The sequence below is a fragment of the Ochotona curzoniae genome, unplaced genomic scaffold (genome assembly GCF_017591425.1).
Source record: "Ochotona curzoniae isolate NIBS_2020 unplaced genomic scaffold, NIBS_Ocur_1.0 contig_430, whole genome shotgun sequence".
NCBI classification, from domain to species: Eukaryota; Metazoa; Chordata; class Mammalia; order Lagomorpha; family Ochotonidae; genus Ochotona; species Ochotona curzoniae.
This window is the reverse complement of record NW_024466219.1, coordinates 14,035,018-14,053,550: the sequence shown is the minus strand read 5'-3', so window position 1 is coordinate 14,053,550 and position 18,533 is coordinate 14,035,018. Positions and strand designations below refer to the sequence as shown.

Genomic DNA, 18,533 nt, shown 5'->3' with positions numbered 1-18,533 from the left:
GTTCTGTAAAATTTTTCCTTGACCTTTTCTTCCTAATCATACTATAAAGATATTTAAAAGGTGGACAACCAGGCAACAGAAAACTTAGGGTCAGGTAATGGTGGTCTGAATGAATAAAAAAGCAGCCAGCTGTCAGCAATAGAAGGCCTAACAAAATCAGCATCCCAAGAGCTGCTATCAGAGCAAAGCATTCAGCCAAGCTTCCAATGGGTGGGGTTTGATTGGTAGGTGCCCAGGCTTCTATCATGGAAAAGGTGAAGGGGGCCAATGGACCATACAATGCTACAGAGTCCTTCACATTCTTTATGTCCTTAAAAGATAGTACTATGTGTTGTTGCCCGATTCTCTGCCTTTGCAGCTGTCTCAGGGTCTCCCTTCTGTGCTTGCTGAACCAGACATTCCACAGCTGAAAGGGAAGTTAAAAGCAGGGGTCCAACGCAAGCCCCGGCAGTGCATCTGCCCTGTTCCTGCCTCAACTGAAGGCAGAGATGCTGAAGTTGCTCCTGTAAATCTTTCACACCTGTACCCAGACTTAATGGTGCTGATGGCACAGGTGGCGCAGAGGGCTCTGCGCCTGGCCAAAAGGGATTTTTGTTTGGCACCTGCTTCTATGGGCACAAGCTCTATGGGTGGAGGATCCTCAGAAGACGCACTTCCATCCTCTTCCCCTTCCTCCTCCTCAGAAGAGGACTCTGAATTTACTTAGCGCAATTTCTCCAGACTTTGTCCGGTCTGGGGTTCCTTCTCCCTTTTACCCTGATTTGGGGCCCAGTTTGGGGTTCCTTCTGTCTTCTTATTCTGGTTCACAGCTCCTTCTTTGTTACCCCGGTTTGGAGTTCCTTCTTTCTACTTGCTCTGGTTTGTGACTCCCTCCCCCTTCTTATAGATAATTTTTGAAGGAAGGGTTGCACCACTGCTTGACTGGATGAAAAAGCAATATTTACCAAGCGCCAGAGGAAAAAGGTGGTTACAAGGAGAGCAAACCATGGGAATACATTGCAGACAGTTTCAACGAATTTCTGTGAGGCCTTAAGCTTAATGTCGGTGCCTTGTGAGTGGGGCAGAGCTCGGATTCCTTAATCATCTGCACTTGACCGAGTTCCTGCCCCATGACAAGTTGTACTTATGCCCCTGCAAAATTTTTAAAATTGCCTCTGGATTTCGGGGGTGCCTCAGATTATCCCTCATGTCCCAGGACGGGGAGAAGGTCTGGGGATGAAATCAATTATGCCCCTCCAGAGTTCCAGGTGTCCCTCGTGCACTAGGACAGGGAGAGGGTCTGGGGATAAAATTAATTATGCCCCTGCAAAATTTCTAAATTCTAAACCTACCTTCTTAGGTCCAGGGGTCCCTCAGATTGTCCCCTCGTGCCGTGCCCCACGTTAGGCACCATTTACTCCAGCCAACAGAGCCAGTAACATGGAGATGGGAGAAGGTCTGGGGATGAAGCATCGACAGGAGACCAGTGATGGTGGAAGTCTCTCTGAAGCTTCCCTTTATTACTCCTTTTATACTCTTTTCTCTTTAACCAAACAATAGGATGCCAATGAGTTCCATTAAACCAGGTGCTTTTAGCTGCAAGTCCATTTCCTGTTGTTAGTGCTCAGCTTAATGAGTGCTAATCAATTCCTTAGCCCACAACAGGCAGGGGCTGGGCTAGGCTGAAGTCAGGAATCTAGGGGCAGGGCCCCAGGTGTTGGGCCGCCTCACAGGAAGCTGGGTGGGCGGCGTAAGAGCTGCCACTCAAACCAGACAGTCCGAGAAAGGGTGGGACCAACCCAGTGACATTTGAGCTCCTAGGGTCTGTCCCTGCCCCTTGAAGTCAGCACCATGGGGCTCTTGGTAGGCTTTCTTATTTTGTCTCTTTGTCTGTTTCTGAAAGCAAGGAATCTGTCTCTCCCTACCTCCCACAGATTTACTTACTGATTCAGCCTTGGGGCATATGTGATTTTACAACTGTTAACTTCTACCATGGCAAGACACAAATTTGCCAACTGGAGTGTAGTGTTGGCGCCCAGCTCTTTGCCACTGTACCTTTCGCAAGTCAAAACATTGTTTTCCAAAGTTCATTTGGTTAGCTCCTTCCCTCAGCAAAGTTCACATCATGCACCGGGGACACAGTAATACAGTTAGATTGATTTGTCACAGCCCACCATCCTGGGTGCCCTGAGAGCCTGGCTAGCTTGTTAAAAGTCTGCACGCATGCAATTCTTTTTTTTTGACAAATGCACCCATTAGCTCATCTGCCAGCAGCCCCTTTGCAGTCACCGCCCCCCGCCCCCTTCCCCTAAGCCTGGCCACCACTGTCTCCTTTCTTTTCCTGTAGTCTTCCTTTTCCGAAATATCACATAATTGCAATCAGACCAGATACAATCTGGCTCCCATCACCTGTGTGAACCAATTCTTTGTTCCTAGTCATTGCTGGGTGTGGATGGACCTCTGGGGTGGGTATCCAGCTCACCCATTTACTTGATGAAGGACACCTGGGTAAGTTCTGCTTTTTGGCAATTACGAGCAAAACTGCTAGAAAGAGTCATGCTGAGATTTTTGAGGGAGCCCAGGTTTTCAATTCACTTGGAGCAGTTTCTAGGTATGGAACTAGGGGGAGGGAAGGGTGACAGGCGTGTGCTTCTGACAAGCTGCCAGACACCAAGGTGGTTGTGGAGGCCCTGCAGTCTCCCCCGCCCCCCCAGACATCCAGGGGCCTTCCTCTTGCATCTGCCTGCCGTCCTGTTTTCTGCTATGTAAATGGTCCACTCACTCCTCTCCCTTCTCCCTCCCTTCTGGCTTACAAAATTATCCTAGTCTTTCTTAGGCGCACTGCTCACTTAGAGGGCCCTCCCATTCGTTCTTCATTTCCCAGCAGTCCTGGAAGGTAGCCGTGCCAACCACCTTGGGTTGGTATGGAGACACTGGCTTCCTGCTCGGGCTGTCCCAGAGCCCTGCTGCTGGATTGTTGTTTTGTAGAGAAACCTACGGAATCTGCTCAAGTACTAGGGTGGTCCAGGGTCTTCCTGAGGCTCTTCAGTGGCTGCGAAGCTGGCAGGACAGATCCTGTCGTGAGGCCTTCCTGTTGGATAACTGGCTCTTAACTCAGCAGGCCAGTGCTCCGCATGCCCGCCTCCCAGGTGGACAACGAGCACGTTTTCATAGTCATCCGACTCCTCGCTGGAGGTCTCCTCCTGCTTCAGCTGGCTGTTGTCACTCTGCACTGGTAGCTGGAAGGCCACCAAATCTTCTGCTGCCAGCAGCTGCCGTGGGAGAGATTGGCTGTGGGTCTCTGGGCCAACTGTCCTGACTGCTGCGTGGTCAGGACTTGCAGATGTCACTTCTCCCCCAGCCTGCTGCTGGTTTCCATCGGGTTCCACTGGGGTCACGTTTCCATGCTCTCTGCAGCACTGCAGGACCTCCCAGGGCTGCGACTCCTGACTGGCCCCAGGGTCCAGGCCTGTCATGTTGACATAGTCATCAGAGGTCTGGGACGAGTCCTCCCCATCGCTGAGTGCATCATTGCTGCTTGCAGTACCTGGGTACCAAAGGGTGCTGTAGTCGCTGTCACACCCACAGCCCTGCTGTTGCTCCTCGGGAAACTCCAGCCTCTGGGTGCTAGGATTAATGAAGATGCTTCCAAGGGAGCTGGTGACAAGAGCTGGAGACTCAGCCACTGTGTTGGTGGTGGGGACGTTGACGTAATCGTTGGAGTCCCCTGACGAGGTGCTCATGTGGCGCCCGGGGCTTTGGACGTTGATGTAGTGCACAGAAGGAGCCCGGTTCCTGCACACGTGGGACATGGGGGCGTTGTCATAGATACCCACAGTATACCCCAAGGCAGGAACATGGACTTCATGCGCCTGGTGGGTGCTGCTTGCTTGGGAAGGCTGTGAGGAAGAAGAGAAATGAGATGATGGGAGGAAGTCCCCACCTCAGAGTAAAACCACCCCTCGTACCATGTACCTGCTAGATGCTCATCCCAGGGAGGTGTGAGTGTGGGGGCTGAATTTAAGGAAAGCAACTGGCTCTGGGTGTGGTGTGCATGTCCAGGAGCAGTGGGAGGGGTCTGTTGTAGATGGAGGTTGAGGCTGGCCCCGGAAGAGCATTTTGGGAATAAGCATGGCAGGCAGTAAGAGGCTGGCTGTCTGCACCCCACACTCTGTCCCCTGACTTCCTTGTTCTTTGGCTCCCTAGCTTGTAAGAGGATTACTGTAGCATTCACTCAGCATTCTGTGCCGAACCAGTGGAGTCCTGAGGACAAGCACTAAGTATAGTTCCTGGGACTCAGAACTACTCAACGAGGGGCTCTGTGACACAGGCCCCCTGACAGTCGCCCCTGACGGGTGCTGCTTGCATGTTTTCCAGAATGTCTGGGTTTTCAAGAAAACCTGGACATCTAGACCCTCCATGAGAAATGCTTCACTTTACAATATCCCTCCAACATCACAGAGTCCAAGCTGGTTAGGGACATGAGGGCTGTAAATACCCTGGGACTAGCAGGGACGGGGTGGGGGTTCCTGTTTTCTTAGTCTTTGGGGCTCACTCTGCTGGGAAGTGTTGAGGAAGGAGTGGGAGGAGAAGGAGGTAACAGAGGTCGCCGTGCAGTCCTGGAGCTTCGGCAGAGGGTGACCAGACACGCAGGGACCGATTTTTCAGCAAAAACCTCATCTGAGACAGCCAGTGTAGCCTGGCTCTTCAGGGTCCTGATGCCTCTGCACCCAGCTCTGGCATCCCGGGGCTCCTCTCTGACAGGTGCTTTTAGAACCTGAGGACGACCAGATCCTCGGGGCTGTTGTTCAGCTGTCAGCTCCAGCCCCATGATCTCAAAAACAACTCCACCCTTCTCCCGCGGGCTGAATGTGTCCTCAGATTCCAGCATTGCAAGCTCCATGTGCAGGCGTAGCCTCTGGGCGGTGGGGCAGGGGCAGGGGAGGGACCTTGCAGAGCCTGTGCTCTGGGGTGGTGGATCAAGGGTCCCAGTGAAAGGCTGAACTTAGTCTGCTCCTCTCTCTTGTCCATGTAGTGCCTTCCTGTGTGTTCTGATGCAGCCCCTCCAGCTGGGACCTGGCAGCCTCCATGACCGTGAGCCAACTACACTTCTGTCCATGACCCATGACCCTGTCTGTGGAAGGGGTACTTCTACGGCAGGGAGTAGTTGAAATCACTCAATGTGGACCTCAGAGGGTGGGCTTCTGGCACCAGCATTGCGGTCAGAGCGCGTGTGCACTTTCCCGAGGTGGTGGCTGGGAAGGCCGAGCACCACTCAGATCACGTCTTTGTTAAACCCCATCCACTTTTGTCAACCCTAACATCGCGTGCTGGTGTCCCAGGCCTCTCTTAACCTCCCAAGTGCTTGCTTCTGTTGGCCCAAGCCTCTCTCTCCCTCTGCACAGGAAGGAGGCCCAGGCTCGTCTTTCCACCTTAGGATCTGCCCATGCCTGAAGAATCACTTGACACCTGCCCATCACTTGACACTCACCGCAGGCCCAGGGGGGTCTAAGTTTCTGGAGAACATGCTCTCGGTGCTGAAGATCCGGATGCTGCTGAGTTGGGGTCTCCCTGGAAGAACCGAAAACAAATCCTGAAGACAGCTGGCCAGGCTCATGAGCACCTGGCCCAAGCAAGCCCCACTGCCTGGCCTTTACTGGGTGGGCATGGCCCCTGGTGTCCTGTGCCAGAGCCTGGGGAAGCTTGTACTTGGAGACTCAGGGTGCTGGGGCACTCTGGTGGTGGCAAAGGGGTGGCTTGGAGGCTGGAAAGAAAGTTCGAGCACAGGGCCCCCACCCCACCCCAGGCCTCCCCCAAGTCTTGCACCCTCGCAGCATCCCTCTGCTACTATTATGCCTTCAAAGAAGAACCGAACCCCCAGCCCCGGCCGCCCTCGGCACCTTTCTTGGGCCCTGAGGATCCTGTCCTGGAGTCATTCCCATTCATTCTGTGCACTGGGAAAAGGGTGGTGCACTGAGGCAGGGGGTGCAGCGTGGGGGAGGCCTGGAAGTTTCTGGGAGGTGACAGGTGCATTCTGGATGCAGACACTGCAACAGCCTGAACTCCAGGGATGAGAATGAAGCAAGAACCTACCCAGGTCCTCCTGCCTTGGAGGTAAGAGGTCGTAGATGTTTTTGGCACGCTGTCTAGGCCGAGGCAGGGTCAGCGAGGGCATGCCGGTTACACGCAGGTAGGGGACTTGCCCTGCAAGGCAAGAGGAGGGGTGAGTATGCATGTGGTAGAGGGGCTGGGCTGCAACCATGCAGGGGCTCTCCCACCTCCTCTCAGGTCTCCATTTCCATTCGAGCAGAATGAGCAGGACACTTGTGGACGGAGGCTGGATGAGGTAGGGCAGTGCTTGTCTTTGTGGACCTCAGACCAGCTGGGCCTTGGGAGCAAGGCCCGGGGCTATGTGTGTCAGGAACAGCCCAGCGCTCTCCAGGGCCCCCCAGGGTCAGTGATCCCCCAGGGAAATGAATGGGGCTCCTAGGGTCAGACTGGGTCATGTACCCCGTGGACCTCAGCCCAGGAGGAACAAGGGACTCACGTTGCTTCCTTTTGTTCCAAGTCCACAGGATGCAGGTGACAGTGACGACCAGCAGGAGAGCCAGGAGTCCCGCAAAGAACAAAATGATGCCACTGCTCTGGTCCCTGTCTCTAGAAGCAAAACCATACACCGCACGCTCTAACCACTGTGGGGTACGCTGGGGTGGAAAAGTCACTTGTCCTCTTCTGGAGCTGGAGCCCAAGGACCGGCAAGGGACAGAGCAGGGTAGGGAAGCCCAGGAGTGTGATGGAGGTGATTAGAGACACCGCATGGACAGCGACAGAGCCCAGAGAGGAGGGAACTATCTCTTTTGAATGCTGACCTGATTTACATGTGGAATTCAGTATTTTCAACAGTCTTATCTGTGTGTGTGTGTGTGTGTCCTGAAGAGCATGAGATTTTTGACTCAGAAAGAAAAAAAGTCAGGGGCAGGTGTTGTGTCACGGCACATTGAGCCGCAGCTTGAACCACTGCGTGTAACCCTGGTCCCCGCTAATGTGCACCTGGGAGGCAGCTGGTGATGGCTCAAGTGCTTGGGCCCTGTCACCCCTGTGGGAGACCCAGGTGGGATCTCAGGCTCCAGGCTTCCGCTTGGTACCTGATGGCACTTGGGGGATGAAATGGCAGGTGGAAGATCTGTCTTTCTTATTTTCTGTCTTTCAAGTAGATGAAAATAAACATTAATAACATAATACAGGAAAAGGAGCACATCCCCGATGACCGGGCCGGAAGGTAGGTCAAGGTCTGTTGGTTGCAAAGATCATACTCACTCCACCCTAGCATCTTCTCCCAGTCTGTGCATGTGCCGCGGCTCCCTGTGCTGGGCCTCCTGGCTTGCTGGGAGGAAAGGATTACTCAACCATCCAAGCAGGGAGTGGCTCCGTGACAGAGTCCAGCTTGCATGAACTTGAGCAACTCCCACAGCACTCATGTGTGGAGTTGGTCTCCAAGCAACGCTCAACTGCCATATGGAATGGAGCCAAGGCATGATTCTCCTGGCAGGGTGGGCATCGCTGCTCCGCTCGGCCAGGGTATGAGCTGTGTTCAGCTGAACCACTGCAACCTCAGGTGGTTACAAGGATGCTGCAGGAAGCGGCACGCTCAAGTGGCAACAGGAGACTGTGACTGACCTGCCAGCCCCAAACCCGGACACCTCTTTGAGTTCTGAGTTTGTTTATCTGACTTCCTGTTGAACATGTCACCCCCCCACAGACTCCTGTCCTTCCCCCCGAAAGCCTGCTCCGGCACTGGTGTGTGTCATCAGCCAGGCGCTGTGCTGAAACCTTGAGGCTCCTCTTGATCCCTGTTTCCCTTTCACGGCCACCTCCAGGCACCCAGTGGGTCCTGTGTGCCTTCACCCGGGCACCTGCCCCACCCCACCCCTCTCTTGTCCTCCACAGCCAACTCTGCTGCCCTCGGCCAGGACTCATGTGGCCACCCTTTCCTCCACAGCAGGTCTCTCTGCTTCCACGCTCAGCTGCAGCACGCTGGTGTCACCCGTGAGCAGGGGTGATCATGCTATAGAGTGAGTTAGAAATCCATCCTCTGCCAATAACAGCTTCCCATCACATTCAGGCCGCTGCCAATTGTCCAACCAGCGAGTACTTTGCAGATCCCCAGCGAGCTGCCCTCTGCCTGCTTTCCGGCCTCCTTTCTGGTCTCTGCCTCTGACTTTGACTGCTTGCAAGCACAGCTGCGTTTCTGCCCTACCTTCCCCTGCACCCACCGAGCTGTCTGCGAGGCCCAGTCCCTCATCTCCTGCAGGTCTGTTCCAATCTGCCACCTCCTCACATAGGGTCTTCCCTGGGTACACCTGTGGCTTTTGAACTGCTCTGTTTTTCTTCATAGCATTTTCAGTTGCTTGATGGTATAGTACACAGTTTCCTAGCCACCTGTGCATCATCTAACTCCCCTGTCTGTCCTGTTCACCTGGTGCCTTACCCAGTACCTGGTACATAGCATGGGTCTGTTTAATGAGTGAGCGAATGAATTTACAAATCAGAAAGTTTTGGAACAGTACAGCTAATATGGAACATCAGGTAAAGGATCTTCAAAACATTAAAAACAGGGATGGGTGGTGTGACACGGTGGGTAAGCTGCCTCCTGGCATCCCCACATCCCAGATTGCCCAGGTTCAACCCCACTTTCATTTGCAGTGCAGCCCAGGAAGCTGCCCACCCTGGAAGGCAGGTGATGGCTTTAGTACTTGGCTCCCTGCACCCTGGTGGAAAATCTGAATGGAGTTTCAGGCTCCTGGCTTAGGGGCCTTGCCCAACCCTGGCTGTGGCAGGCATTTGGAGAGTGAATTGGCAGATGAAAGCTCTTTCTGTCTCTTGGCTTTTTCAATAAAAAATAACATTAAAACTAGAACTGGGCCTGGCGTGATGGCTCAGCGGTTAAATCCTCACCTTGCATGCTCCAGGATCCCTTATGGGTGCTAATTCTCATCCTGGCTGCTTCACTTCCCACCCACCTGCCTGCTTGTGGCCTGGGAAAGCAGTAGAGGAATGGTCCAAAGCCTTGAGACCCTGCATCCATGTGGGAGACCCAGAAGAGGCTCCTGGCTTCAGATTGGCTCAGCTCCAGTGGTTGCAACCACTTGGGGATTGAATCAATGATGGGAGATGTTTCTTCTCTCCTCTCTGTAAATCTGCTTTTCCAATAAAAATAAATAAATTAAAAAAAAAAAGCTAGAATGACCATGTGAATCCATAATCCTACATATGGAGAAGAAATCAAACCAGCCTACCAAAGCAACTCCTGCACGCTCGTGCCTGTTGTAGTTCAAATCACAAGGTTGTTCCAATCTGGAATCAACTCATGAGATCCTCAACAGATACGTGGATAAAACACACAGGGTTTCCATACAAACAACTGATACCATCTGAGCTCACAGGAGGAAGCCTCATTGTCTGGGACAACACAGATGGACCAGATGGACCATGAGGATGCTACGCCCAGTAAGGCCTCCAGGCACAGAAAGGCAAGAGTGAGAGAACCCACAAGCAGTGGCAGCATCTGAGGCAGCTGAATCAAAGGAGAAGGGCGTACGGGGGCTGGGGGAGGAGCTGCAGGCTCTGGTTGAAGGACACAACACCACAGTTAGGAGGAATCCATTCTAGAGATCGACTGTACCCAGTGGTGACGGCAGCTAATAGCAACACACTGTAGCCATAAAGAGAGTGGACTTCAAACGTTGCCCTCTGGAGAAGGGATGCATGTAATCTGACGCACATGCTAATGCATTGTTTAGCCATTCCACAACACATACGGTATTTCAAAGCAACGTGTCAATGCACAATAAACCTCCCATGTTTCTGACAGCTTTCAGGACCTCATCCCTCATCAGCACATCTCTGTGTAGGTGACTATGTTTGTCCCTGCAATAACGTTTGTGTCCCCTGGTGACAGCCATGTTAAATTGTCTCACGAGCAGGTGTATTTCCATTGCGGTACTAAATTTGGGAGCCAGCAGTATTCCTGAAGCTGGTAACTGCTGGTTTTCCCTCTGCTGGTGGGAGACTGGAGGCACCAGCGGTGACACTGACAGCCGCACTTAGTTCTGTAAGATTCTGTGTCCCCAAGACACCCCTTTGTTCTGCCTGTCATTAAATGTTTCAGTTACGGTGAGTTTTTAGCATCTACAGTTACATCCTTGAGGAACTGGGCTTTTGCTTCTATTATGTTTTAATTTCTATGTTATATAGACAAAGAGAGCAATTTGAGATGGATTTCCTACCTGCTCGTTCACTCCTGAAAAGCCTTTGATAGCCACGCTAAAGCCCAGAGCCCAGAAGCCAGCCTGGGTCTTCTACAAGGGTGACAGGGACCCAAGTCCTGGAGCCATCACCTGCCTCCCCATAGGGTACACACTGGCAGGAAGCTGGACTCCAGAGTGGAGCGGGATGTGGCTATCCCAGGTGCGTCAAAAGTGATGCGCCACCTGCCCACTTCCTGTTTCTTTTTTTTGGGGGGGGGTGGGGAGGAGGGTTTGGTGGGACCTGATGCAACAAAGACTGAGGAGGGGGACAGGTGCCCCTGAGAGAAGCTCAGTGAGGCAGAGCCACCAGCGCTAAGCCCCTGTGTAAGCACAGATCTCCCTTGTCCCCAGACTCTCTTCCCAAAACACCCACCTGGTCTCCCGGCATTGCCCCAGAAACAAATCCTCCGAGCCTAGAGCCGGGGGTCTCAGTGGACCCTAGCCCATTTGGTGGGGGAGGGGAGCAGTGGATCCACAAGGTGCATGGGACCATCCCAGGGGAAAGGGTTGGGGGAGCACCCACCACACCCCGTCACTCACCCTTCCCGGCTGTCAGGAGCCACCTGCCGAGTGTGGGCTGCTAGTGTTCTCCCTATTGATTCTGACAGGATCGTGGTGTGGGTGCCCATGGTGCAGTGTGCCCCAGCTTTGGCCTTGCGTGCTTGCCTCCGCACCAGTCAGCGTGTCTGCCGCTCTCCTGTTCCGCCTACCTGGTGGGGTCCCAGGAGAGAAGGCAAATTGGTTTGTGCTTTGCATCTAACCACTTCTCGTTGTTGGTTTCTTAGCAGATACTGTAAGAACACATTTCCCCAACACTCTCTGACACCCCCTGCTTTTTTTTTTTTTACTTCTCAGAGCCTCTTCTTAAATCTTTGCTTCCCAAAGACCCTCACCACAAAAGTCTCTTGGTTTTACTTTCTTTCTAAAGCTTCCAACCTCTTGTTCTAGGACTTTCTCCCCTGTCCCCAACACCGACTACCCCTTGAATTGCCAGGCCCCCAACAGACCCACAAAGACAAATTTGGCTATACCTTGCTGCGGCTGTCTCTTGGCGTTGGCTGTGGGGTTGTATGATGCTCGCCTGGGTTCTGGGGCTCCCAAAGTGATGGGGGATGGCTCAGGCACAGTGGTCTTCCTCTGTCTTCTGGGGCAGACGTGAGGGGCCCAGGGGCACAGGCCATGCCCAGGAGTTCCATGAGAAGCTCTGTGTGAAGCTCATCTTCCTCCAACCCCCAAAAGTGTGTGAAAAAAAAAAAACACTCTGTCAGAATGGAAACGGAGCGTCAGCCACAGGAAGTGGTGCCACCGACGCCGCAGACGTGCTAATGAAGGCTGGGCAGGAAACTGCGCAGCTTTGTGCTTCTGCCCACCGGCTCTGGGAGACGGGGGCGCTCTGTGGCCTGCTGGCCTGGGTCACTATCCCCCCGATCGCGGGATTTCTGGGACACTGGGGGGGGGGGGGGTTCAGCTGTTTGGTGGCATTTTTGATCGAGTGGGTGCGGGTGAGCACAGGCTTTTCAAGTGTTGAACAATCATGTTTTCTGCTTTGACAGCTTCTGCTTTCGGTGTTGCCCCAAGAATGGAGTTGACACTGGGTCAGCGGGGCCCCTGGAGGCGGTTGCTCCTTCCGGCCCTCGTCCTACAGGCCATCTTCAAGGGCCTGGCAGTGTCACCGTCCTGCTTGGCGAAGTTGGGAGGAGAGTTGGTTCCTAATCGCCATTCCTCCTGAAACATCCTGGGCCGTCCTGTGGGCAGGAGGAGCCCCGGGCTGGTCCAAGGAAACTACCTTGGTGGGTGACAGGGAAGACGACGCTCAGCACCACATGGGGGTCGTCTGCGTCTCACAGCCAGCAGCCCCTGCCCACTGGCCTCCAGGTTCACACAGGCCCTGAGGCTGCAGACCAGCCCTGGCACAGTCGGGCTGGGGAGGGGTGGAGGAAGGGAGAGGGGACTGGCCTGGCAGGCAGCTGAGGTGGTCCCCAGCAGCTGGGTCTAAAGCTGGACCCTGACTGGACCTCTCTTCTTCAGATCAGCCTGAAACAGGACCTTCACAAGACCCTTCGCCCTGGTGAAGAGGACTGGGGATCTGAGCCATGAACCCACACAGCGGGACTTGTGTGGGAGCCTGGAACCTGTAGCCTACAAGAGCAACCCTGTGACCCCAGCAAAGCACGCCCCCTACTGGAGAGACTTCCAAAGCCTCCTCTGCATCTCTGTCCAGGCCCACTGGGGTCACACTGGCCACCTTCTCCGTGGGGCTAGAGCCTTTCCTGACCCTTGTGGGGAGAGCGCTGAGGCCCCTTCCCCAGGCCCCGTCTCCACGTCCCTGTGTCTGTCTCTCGTTGCCTTCCCCTTGGCCAAAACAGGCTGCTGGAATGCTCCCCCTTGGCAGGAGGAGAAACTGGGTAGGTTTAGATGCACTGGCTTTGCTACTTCCCTTTAACCACGTCTTGTGATTTTAGCGGCTGAATGGGACGTGTAATTATACCAGGGCCTTTCAGGATGCTCACAGCTAAGTGGAATTACGAATTCATCACAGCACAAAAATCTTTGAAATCCATATGTGGTCTTTTTATCATTTGCATTTTCCATGTATTACGAAACACTTCTTTTTGCATCAAAATCAACTTGCAGTTTCTCCTCTTAAAAAAGCAGCTTTATTTAGTTGCTTGAAAGACAAAAACAGAGAAAGAGGAAGGAACAAAGCGAAATTTTCCATTCATTGTCTCACTCCTCAAATGGCTGCAGCAGCCAGGGCTGAGCCGAAGGCAGGAGCCTGGAGCGCCAGTCGGTCTCCAACATGGCTGGCAGGAGCCCTGGGTGCACCAGCAGGAAGTTGGCTCTCTCAGAAGCCGGGCCAGGATGGAATCTCAGACACCCCGAAATGGGACCGTGGCATCCCAATTCACACCTGCTGGCCCGCAAGGCCCATCCCCCACCACCACACTTGGAATGACAATTGCCCAGAAACTTTTTCAAAGGATTAAGATTTATATCTCCAAGTGAGCAAGATCCCTTGGCAGGCTCTGGCATGGAGCAGCCACTGGGCAGTCTGTGGTGTTGTCAGCTCTGGGAAGCTTTGAAGTCACTCCTGGGAGGCAGGAGCACCGGGTCAGGGAACCGCAGCCTCAAGCCTGGGCCTCGGTTGGCGCCAGCTAAGCTGGCAGGTCAGCCCTCCTTACGGCATTTGCTCGGATGTAGAATGACAAAGGATCATAGTGTTTCGTGTGTTTGTTTTTTTTCTCTCTCTTTTTCCTTTTTTAGATTTATTTATTCTTATTGGAAAGGCAGATATACAGAGAAGAAGAGACAGAAAGATCCTCCATCTGCTTGTCCACTCCCCAAGTGGCCGCAACAGCCAGTGCTGCACCAATCCGAAGCCAGGAGCCAGGAGCCTCTTCTGGGTCTCCCATGTGGGCACAGGGTCCCAAGGCTTTGGGCCGTCCTCGACTGCCTTCCCAGGCCACAAGCAGGGAGCTAGATGGGAAGTGGAACAGTTGGGACATGAACCAGCGCCCATATGGGATTCTGGCAGGTGCAAAGCAAAGACTTCAGCCACTAGGCTACCACACTGGGGACAATCACAGTGTTTCTTTATCAGTGCTGGCTGTGAGGTTGGCATGACCTCATTCAGTGGGGCCTCTTCTTACCCTACTGTGATTTTAATCATTCCTTTAGACCTGAGGACTGCTCCCTTTGGTATTTCTCATTTCCTCTTTTGAGGTGCACCTGCCTTCCCTGTGTTACTTGTTTGAACACACACTGGCGGGTCACTGCCCATCCCTCAGCTCTATGGGTTTGCACAGGACGTGGGCGTGGCCCTTGCATGGTGCAGAGGCCAGCATTCTGGTTACCCAGCCAGGGGCCCTCTAATCATTGTCACTTCTGTACTCGAGGCCTTTGTGTGAAGTCCTTCCTTTCAATACCAGTTATAAGCAGTCTTCTTGTCAAGTCTCAGTAAAATTCCATTTTGAAGCTGTATATTGGGTCTAGTGCTGTGATGTTTCATATTAAGCCACTGTCTGCGTCACAGGCATCCTACATGGTTCAACTCCCGGTTGCTCCACTTGTGATCCATATCCCTGTTAATGCAATTGGGAAAGCCGGGGAGGACGGCCTCACTGCTTGGGCCCCTGCACTCATGTGGGAGACCTGGAAGAAGCTCTGGGTTCCTGCTTCAAATTGGCACAGCTCCAGCCATTGTGGCCATTTGTGGGGGTGAACCAATGGATGGAAATTCTCTTTTCTGGTAACTGCCTTTGAAGTAAATAAAAAAATTCTTTAAAACCCCTGTATTCAAATCGTTTCTGGGCTGCAGGACTTGTTTTGTTACATCCTCCTTTAGACTAATTTTCTAAACATGTCTGAGTGGTGACATAAGAGGCCGCCTCTGCCAAGCCCAGACCTGCCTCTTGTGCTTGCCAGTGCGTAAGCGCCACTGTCCCACAGCCAGGCCCGTTGCTGGGGGTGCCTGTCTGCCAGGGTGATGGGGAGCCTTGATGCTCTTGCAGGTAGCAATGAGGTTTTATGGATTGTATTGCTGGAGTTTAGCACTGGGCCTGACCGTAGCAGTCAGCTGGGCCTTCCGAGAAGTGGTCCCAGATGCTGTCTGGGGTCTTGACTTTGCTACGTGTTCATGGGATGGGGTGAGATATTTAGAAACAAATTGCTGGCTGAAGCTAGGAGCCCAAACACTAAAGTCAGCCTGGGACTGGTGTATGGCACAATAGGCTAAGCTGCTGCCTGGCACAGTAGGCTAAGCTGCTGCCTGGAATGCTAGCATTCCAACATAGGCACTGGTTCAAGTGCTGGCTGCTTCCCTTCCAATCCAGCTGTCTGCTAAAGCACCTGGAAAAGCGGTGGAGTGTTTGGGAGACCTGGATTGGAGTTCCAGGCATCTGGCTTTGGTCTGGCCCAACTCTAGCTGTTGCAGCCGTTTGGGGGAGTGAACTAGCAAACTGAAGACCTCTCTTTCTCTGACTGTAATAGCCTTTCAGACAAATAAATGAATACATCTTTTCTTTTTTTAAAAAAAATAGAAGTGGAGCGAGGACTAGAACCCAAGTTTTCAGATACGTGATGTGACAGGAGTGTTTGAGTGGTGACCTAACCATCGAGTCAAATACCTACCCATTTTGGGTGATTTTGTGTGCCATAGGACGGGTGGGGCTTGGATCTGCCTGGACCACACGCAGGAGGCTGGCCCCACCTGAGCCGTGTGTGCTAGCTGAGGCCTCATCAAGCTTTCATGCCCGTCTAGATAGCAGCCACACAGCACCCAGCATGACCCTGTCACATGGCAAGATCTCTGCATCTCTCAGTGAATTCCTGTATCCTGGAAGCCAAGTTTATTAACAAGGCACAGGTGCTGAGCTGAGCTGACTGCTCTCTCACTGAGTTACCCAATTGCAACCCCTGGCCTCTTTTGCAAATTGAGACCTCCTGCTCCAGGGAGGCACTGATGGTTCCTGTCTCCTGGTGCTCTGGCCTCCACATGGCTGCCCCTGCTCACTCCCTGGCTTCTCCCAGGTCTCTTCAGCACATTTCTGTCGGAGAGAACTTCCCCATCCTCTCTGCATGCCCATCTTACACCCTTCCTCCTGTGTCCCACTTGACTTGCTGTCTGCCTCAGTGCACACAGCTACCCCCTGGCATGGTGACTCTCATACATAACTCCCTGAGGATTTGACAAGAGACAGAGTGCAAGAAATGACAGGGAGGGAGGATCGGGGGGGGGGGGGACGTGAGTATGAGCTCGGTGGGCCTGGATTTGAGGGAGAAAAGGCAAGATGCACATTTCTCACACTTCAAGGGTGTAGTAAAATTTGTCTTCATGACAGAGCTTGCCTGCACAGGTCGTGGTATGCGCTGTTACACACACACACTCTCTCTTTCTTTCTGCATTCATTCCAGATGAAATGATGCCAGGAGATTTCTGCAGAGGCATTTCCCAGGGGCTATTTATAGCAACTAGACACGGGACAAAGGAGTTGCAAAGACTTGCAGGCCGCCCAGCAAGCTGGCTGCAGGGAAAGGATGAAAACGGGAGTCCTCAGAGGCTAGGTCAGGTGCAACTCCATTGGGTTGGAGCCCTAGATTCCCAAGTGTGGCTTTTTCCATGCATGCCCCAAGGTGGCAGAGCATCAGCCCGCTGCCAAGGCAGTCACTCCAGGAGCCCTGTCCGTCGTGGCCAATTTTAACCCTGTTTGACTTGTGCATGCTCTGGCAATTCTAATAGGAGAGAACTGAGCTGGGATGCAAACAAGGCAAAGTGGTTTTTCCACTGTCACCCGCACATTGCATTATTTAAGCCCAGACTGTTTTGTTCATGAATCGGAATCACAACATTCTAGGACCAGCGGGAACCTTCGAGATGGGCTAGTTCAGGTTCATTTTGAGGTGTCAGCAAAAGGCCAAGTGTAGCTGGAAAGCTACTGTGCAGCGTGGTGGTCTCTGTAGACAGAACCCTGGGGGTTGAGGCGTGGACTTGGCACTAAGGTGGCCACCCATGTCTCCCACCACCCAAGTTATTGCACGTGGGAACCTGAGCCCAGGTCTCTGGTGGTGTGCTGCTTGGCTCCTCTGTGGAAGACTAAGAGAAAAACTTAACAACTCAGCCAAAAGGCTGGACAGGGAAGAGGCAAGGTTGCCTGACTCCAGTGTGGGGGCAGGTGCTGCATGGCCATGGATTTGTGTTTTGCTTCCCAAGGCTGAAGGCTTTTGCTAGTTGTCAGTCCCCCGCCCCCGGCCCAACCCACCATGGATTTTCACTTCCTCTTCTTTTTTTTTTTTTAGCATAACAAAAAATATTTTACTAAAACATAAGAGTTGCAGAAGTTTCCAGACAAGCCCTACAAAATGGTCACATGCTTTTTTGAAGGGGGGGAATCTACACTTGATAGCAAAGTCCGGATGTTATTAGTGAGCGTTGTGACATTTAATGTTCCCATTTTGGCTCAAGCAATCAAACTTGTCCACGTACAGTCTAAACAAAGTTAGACTTGGCTAGAGAGCATAAAGAACTGGTTAGCTGCTTTGAACCAATGCAATTAACCACCATTCAAAAGGGGAGGGGGATGCAGCCCGTAAAATTAAAGCTTACCTCTTCCCCTGAAAAAATAAAAACACCCACAGCCCTGCAGCGAGCCTTGACAACTACCTCCATTCACAGTGCGTTGTCCTAAAGCACGAGGGAAATGAGTCAAAGCAGCCAGGCCGCTGCTTTTCAACCTTTCCACACAATCCACACGGCACTTCTAGCCCTACTCATGCTTTACAACAGCGATTTGCATAATTTGCTAATGTGCTTTTAATCACCAAAGGACTGAAGATGTCTGGGCTTTTATTCTGTAATGTTTCTAAGACCGCGTCCGTTAAATGCAAACAAAAAAAGAAGTCTTGGCAGGGCAGTAGAAGCGATACATCCTTGATGATCAGATCGATTTAGATATTATTCATGGCATATAGCCTAGTGCACGCTCTAGCTGCTTCTGTGGCTTGGGCTTCATTGGTCTTCCACTGCCCCGCTACATCACTTGCTAATGGGTCATCTGGATTGGGAGCACTGGAACAAAGTCTGGATTGACAGCAGAACTGTGCGGATCTGCAGTCCTGGGGGCCTTTTCTCTTTCAAAATAGCTTAACATATTCTTTCCAACTTCTCTACATTAGGATGAGAAGTTTTGGTCATGAAACGTACTTTAAAGGGCTGCCATTGGCTATTCTTGTGGAAGGAATAGTTCAAGTTTAAAAGTCCCTCCCTCAACAGGGGAATCCTGGGGGCCGGCAATGACCACATGAAGCTAGCAGGGCAGGCGTTGCTTCCATCTAGTTCTGCTTTAATTCCAGGAACTGGTTCTGCCAGCAAACACTGGGTATCCTTGATGGTCCTGCAGGGCAGCCTGGCCATCTTGTCAGATCCTGAGTTTGGGCTTTGGTCTTGTCTCTGGCTCTGCTTGCCTCACGCATGAGTGGAAGTCCCGTTTTTTTTTTTTTTTAAAGATTTATTAATTTGAAAGGCAGAGTTAGAGAGAGAGAAACAACAAGAGAATGTTCCATCCATTGGTTAGCAATGGTTGGGACACAAGAAGGGTCAAGCTCAATCCGGTCGCTAGGAGCCTCCTCCAGGCCCAAGCACTTAGGCTATCCACGCTATCCATGTTGTATTGTTTTCCCACGCACATTAGCAGGAGACAGGATGGGAAGTGGAGCAGCCGGGATTGGAACTGGCTTAACCCATTTTTCCAC

The 18,533-nt window shown here is 52.6% G+C and overlaps 1 protein-coding gene and 1 pseudogene across 2 annotated transcripts; both read right to left on the bottom strand.

Annotated features, from left to right (window-relative positions):
• Window positions 1-2,013: 2,013 nt before the first annotated feature.
• LAX1 (lymphocyte transmembrane adaptor 1) lies at window positions 2,014-11,541 on the bottom strand. 2 transcript variants are annotated; one of them, XM_040985483.1, is made up of 6 exons: window positions 11,318-11,541; window positions 10,827-10,996; window positions 6,527-6,636; window positions 6,073-6,183; window positions 5,471-5,550; window positions 2,014-3,878 (listed from the first exon to the last, which is right to left on the bottom strand). In XM_040985483.1, the coding sequence occupies exons 2-6, from the start codon at window positions 10,913-10,915 to the stop codon at window positions 2,994-2,996; spliced, it is 1,275 nt and encodes a 424-aa protein (XP_040841417.1). In that variant the 5' UTR covers window positions 10,916-10,996; window positions 11,318-11,541; the 3' UTR covers window positions 2,014-2,993. The 2 variants fall into 2 exon arrangements, with proteins under 2 accessions (XP_040841417.1, XP_040841418.1); XM_040985484.1 differs by lacking the exon at window positions 10,827-10,996 and having other exon boundaries at window positions 11,318-11,374.
• Window positions 11,542-17,066: 5,525 nt separating this feature from the next.
• LOC121159838 lies at window positions 17,067-18,260 on the bottom strand (annotated as a pseudogene).
• Window positions 18,261-18,533: the final 273 nt, after the last annotated feature.

What these genes read in the sequence shown, in the direction of transcription:
- LAX1 (XM_040985483.1), bottom strand. Translation starts at nt 10,915, where the DNA reads ATGGGCACCCACACCACGATCCTGTCAGAATCAATAGGGAGAACACTA. An exon ending in TTGGAACAAAAGGAAGCAAC is followed by an intron (nt 6,184 to 6,526) that starts GTGAGTCCCTTG and finishes CTTGCCTTGCAG; the next exon opens with GGCAAGTCCCCTACCTGCGT. An exon ending in TAGACCCCCCTGGGCCTGCG is followed by an intron (nt 3,879 to 5,470) that starts GTGAGTGTCAAG and finishes TCTTCCTCACAG; the next exon opens with CCTTCCCAAGCAAGCAGCAC.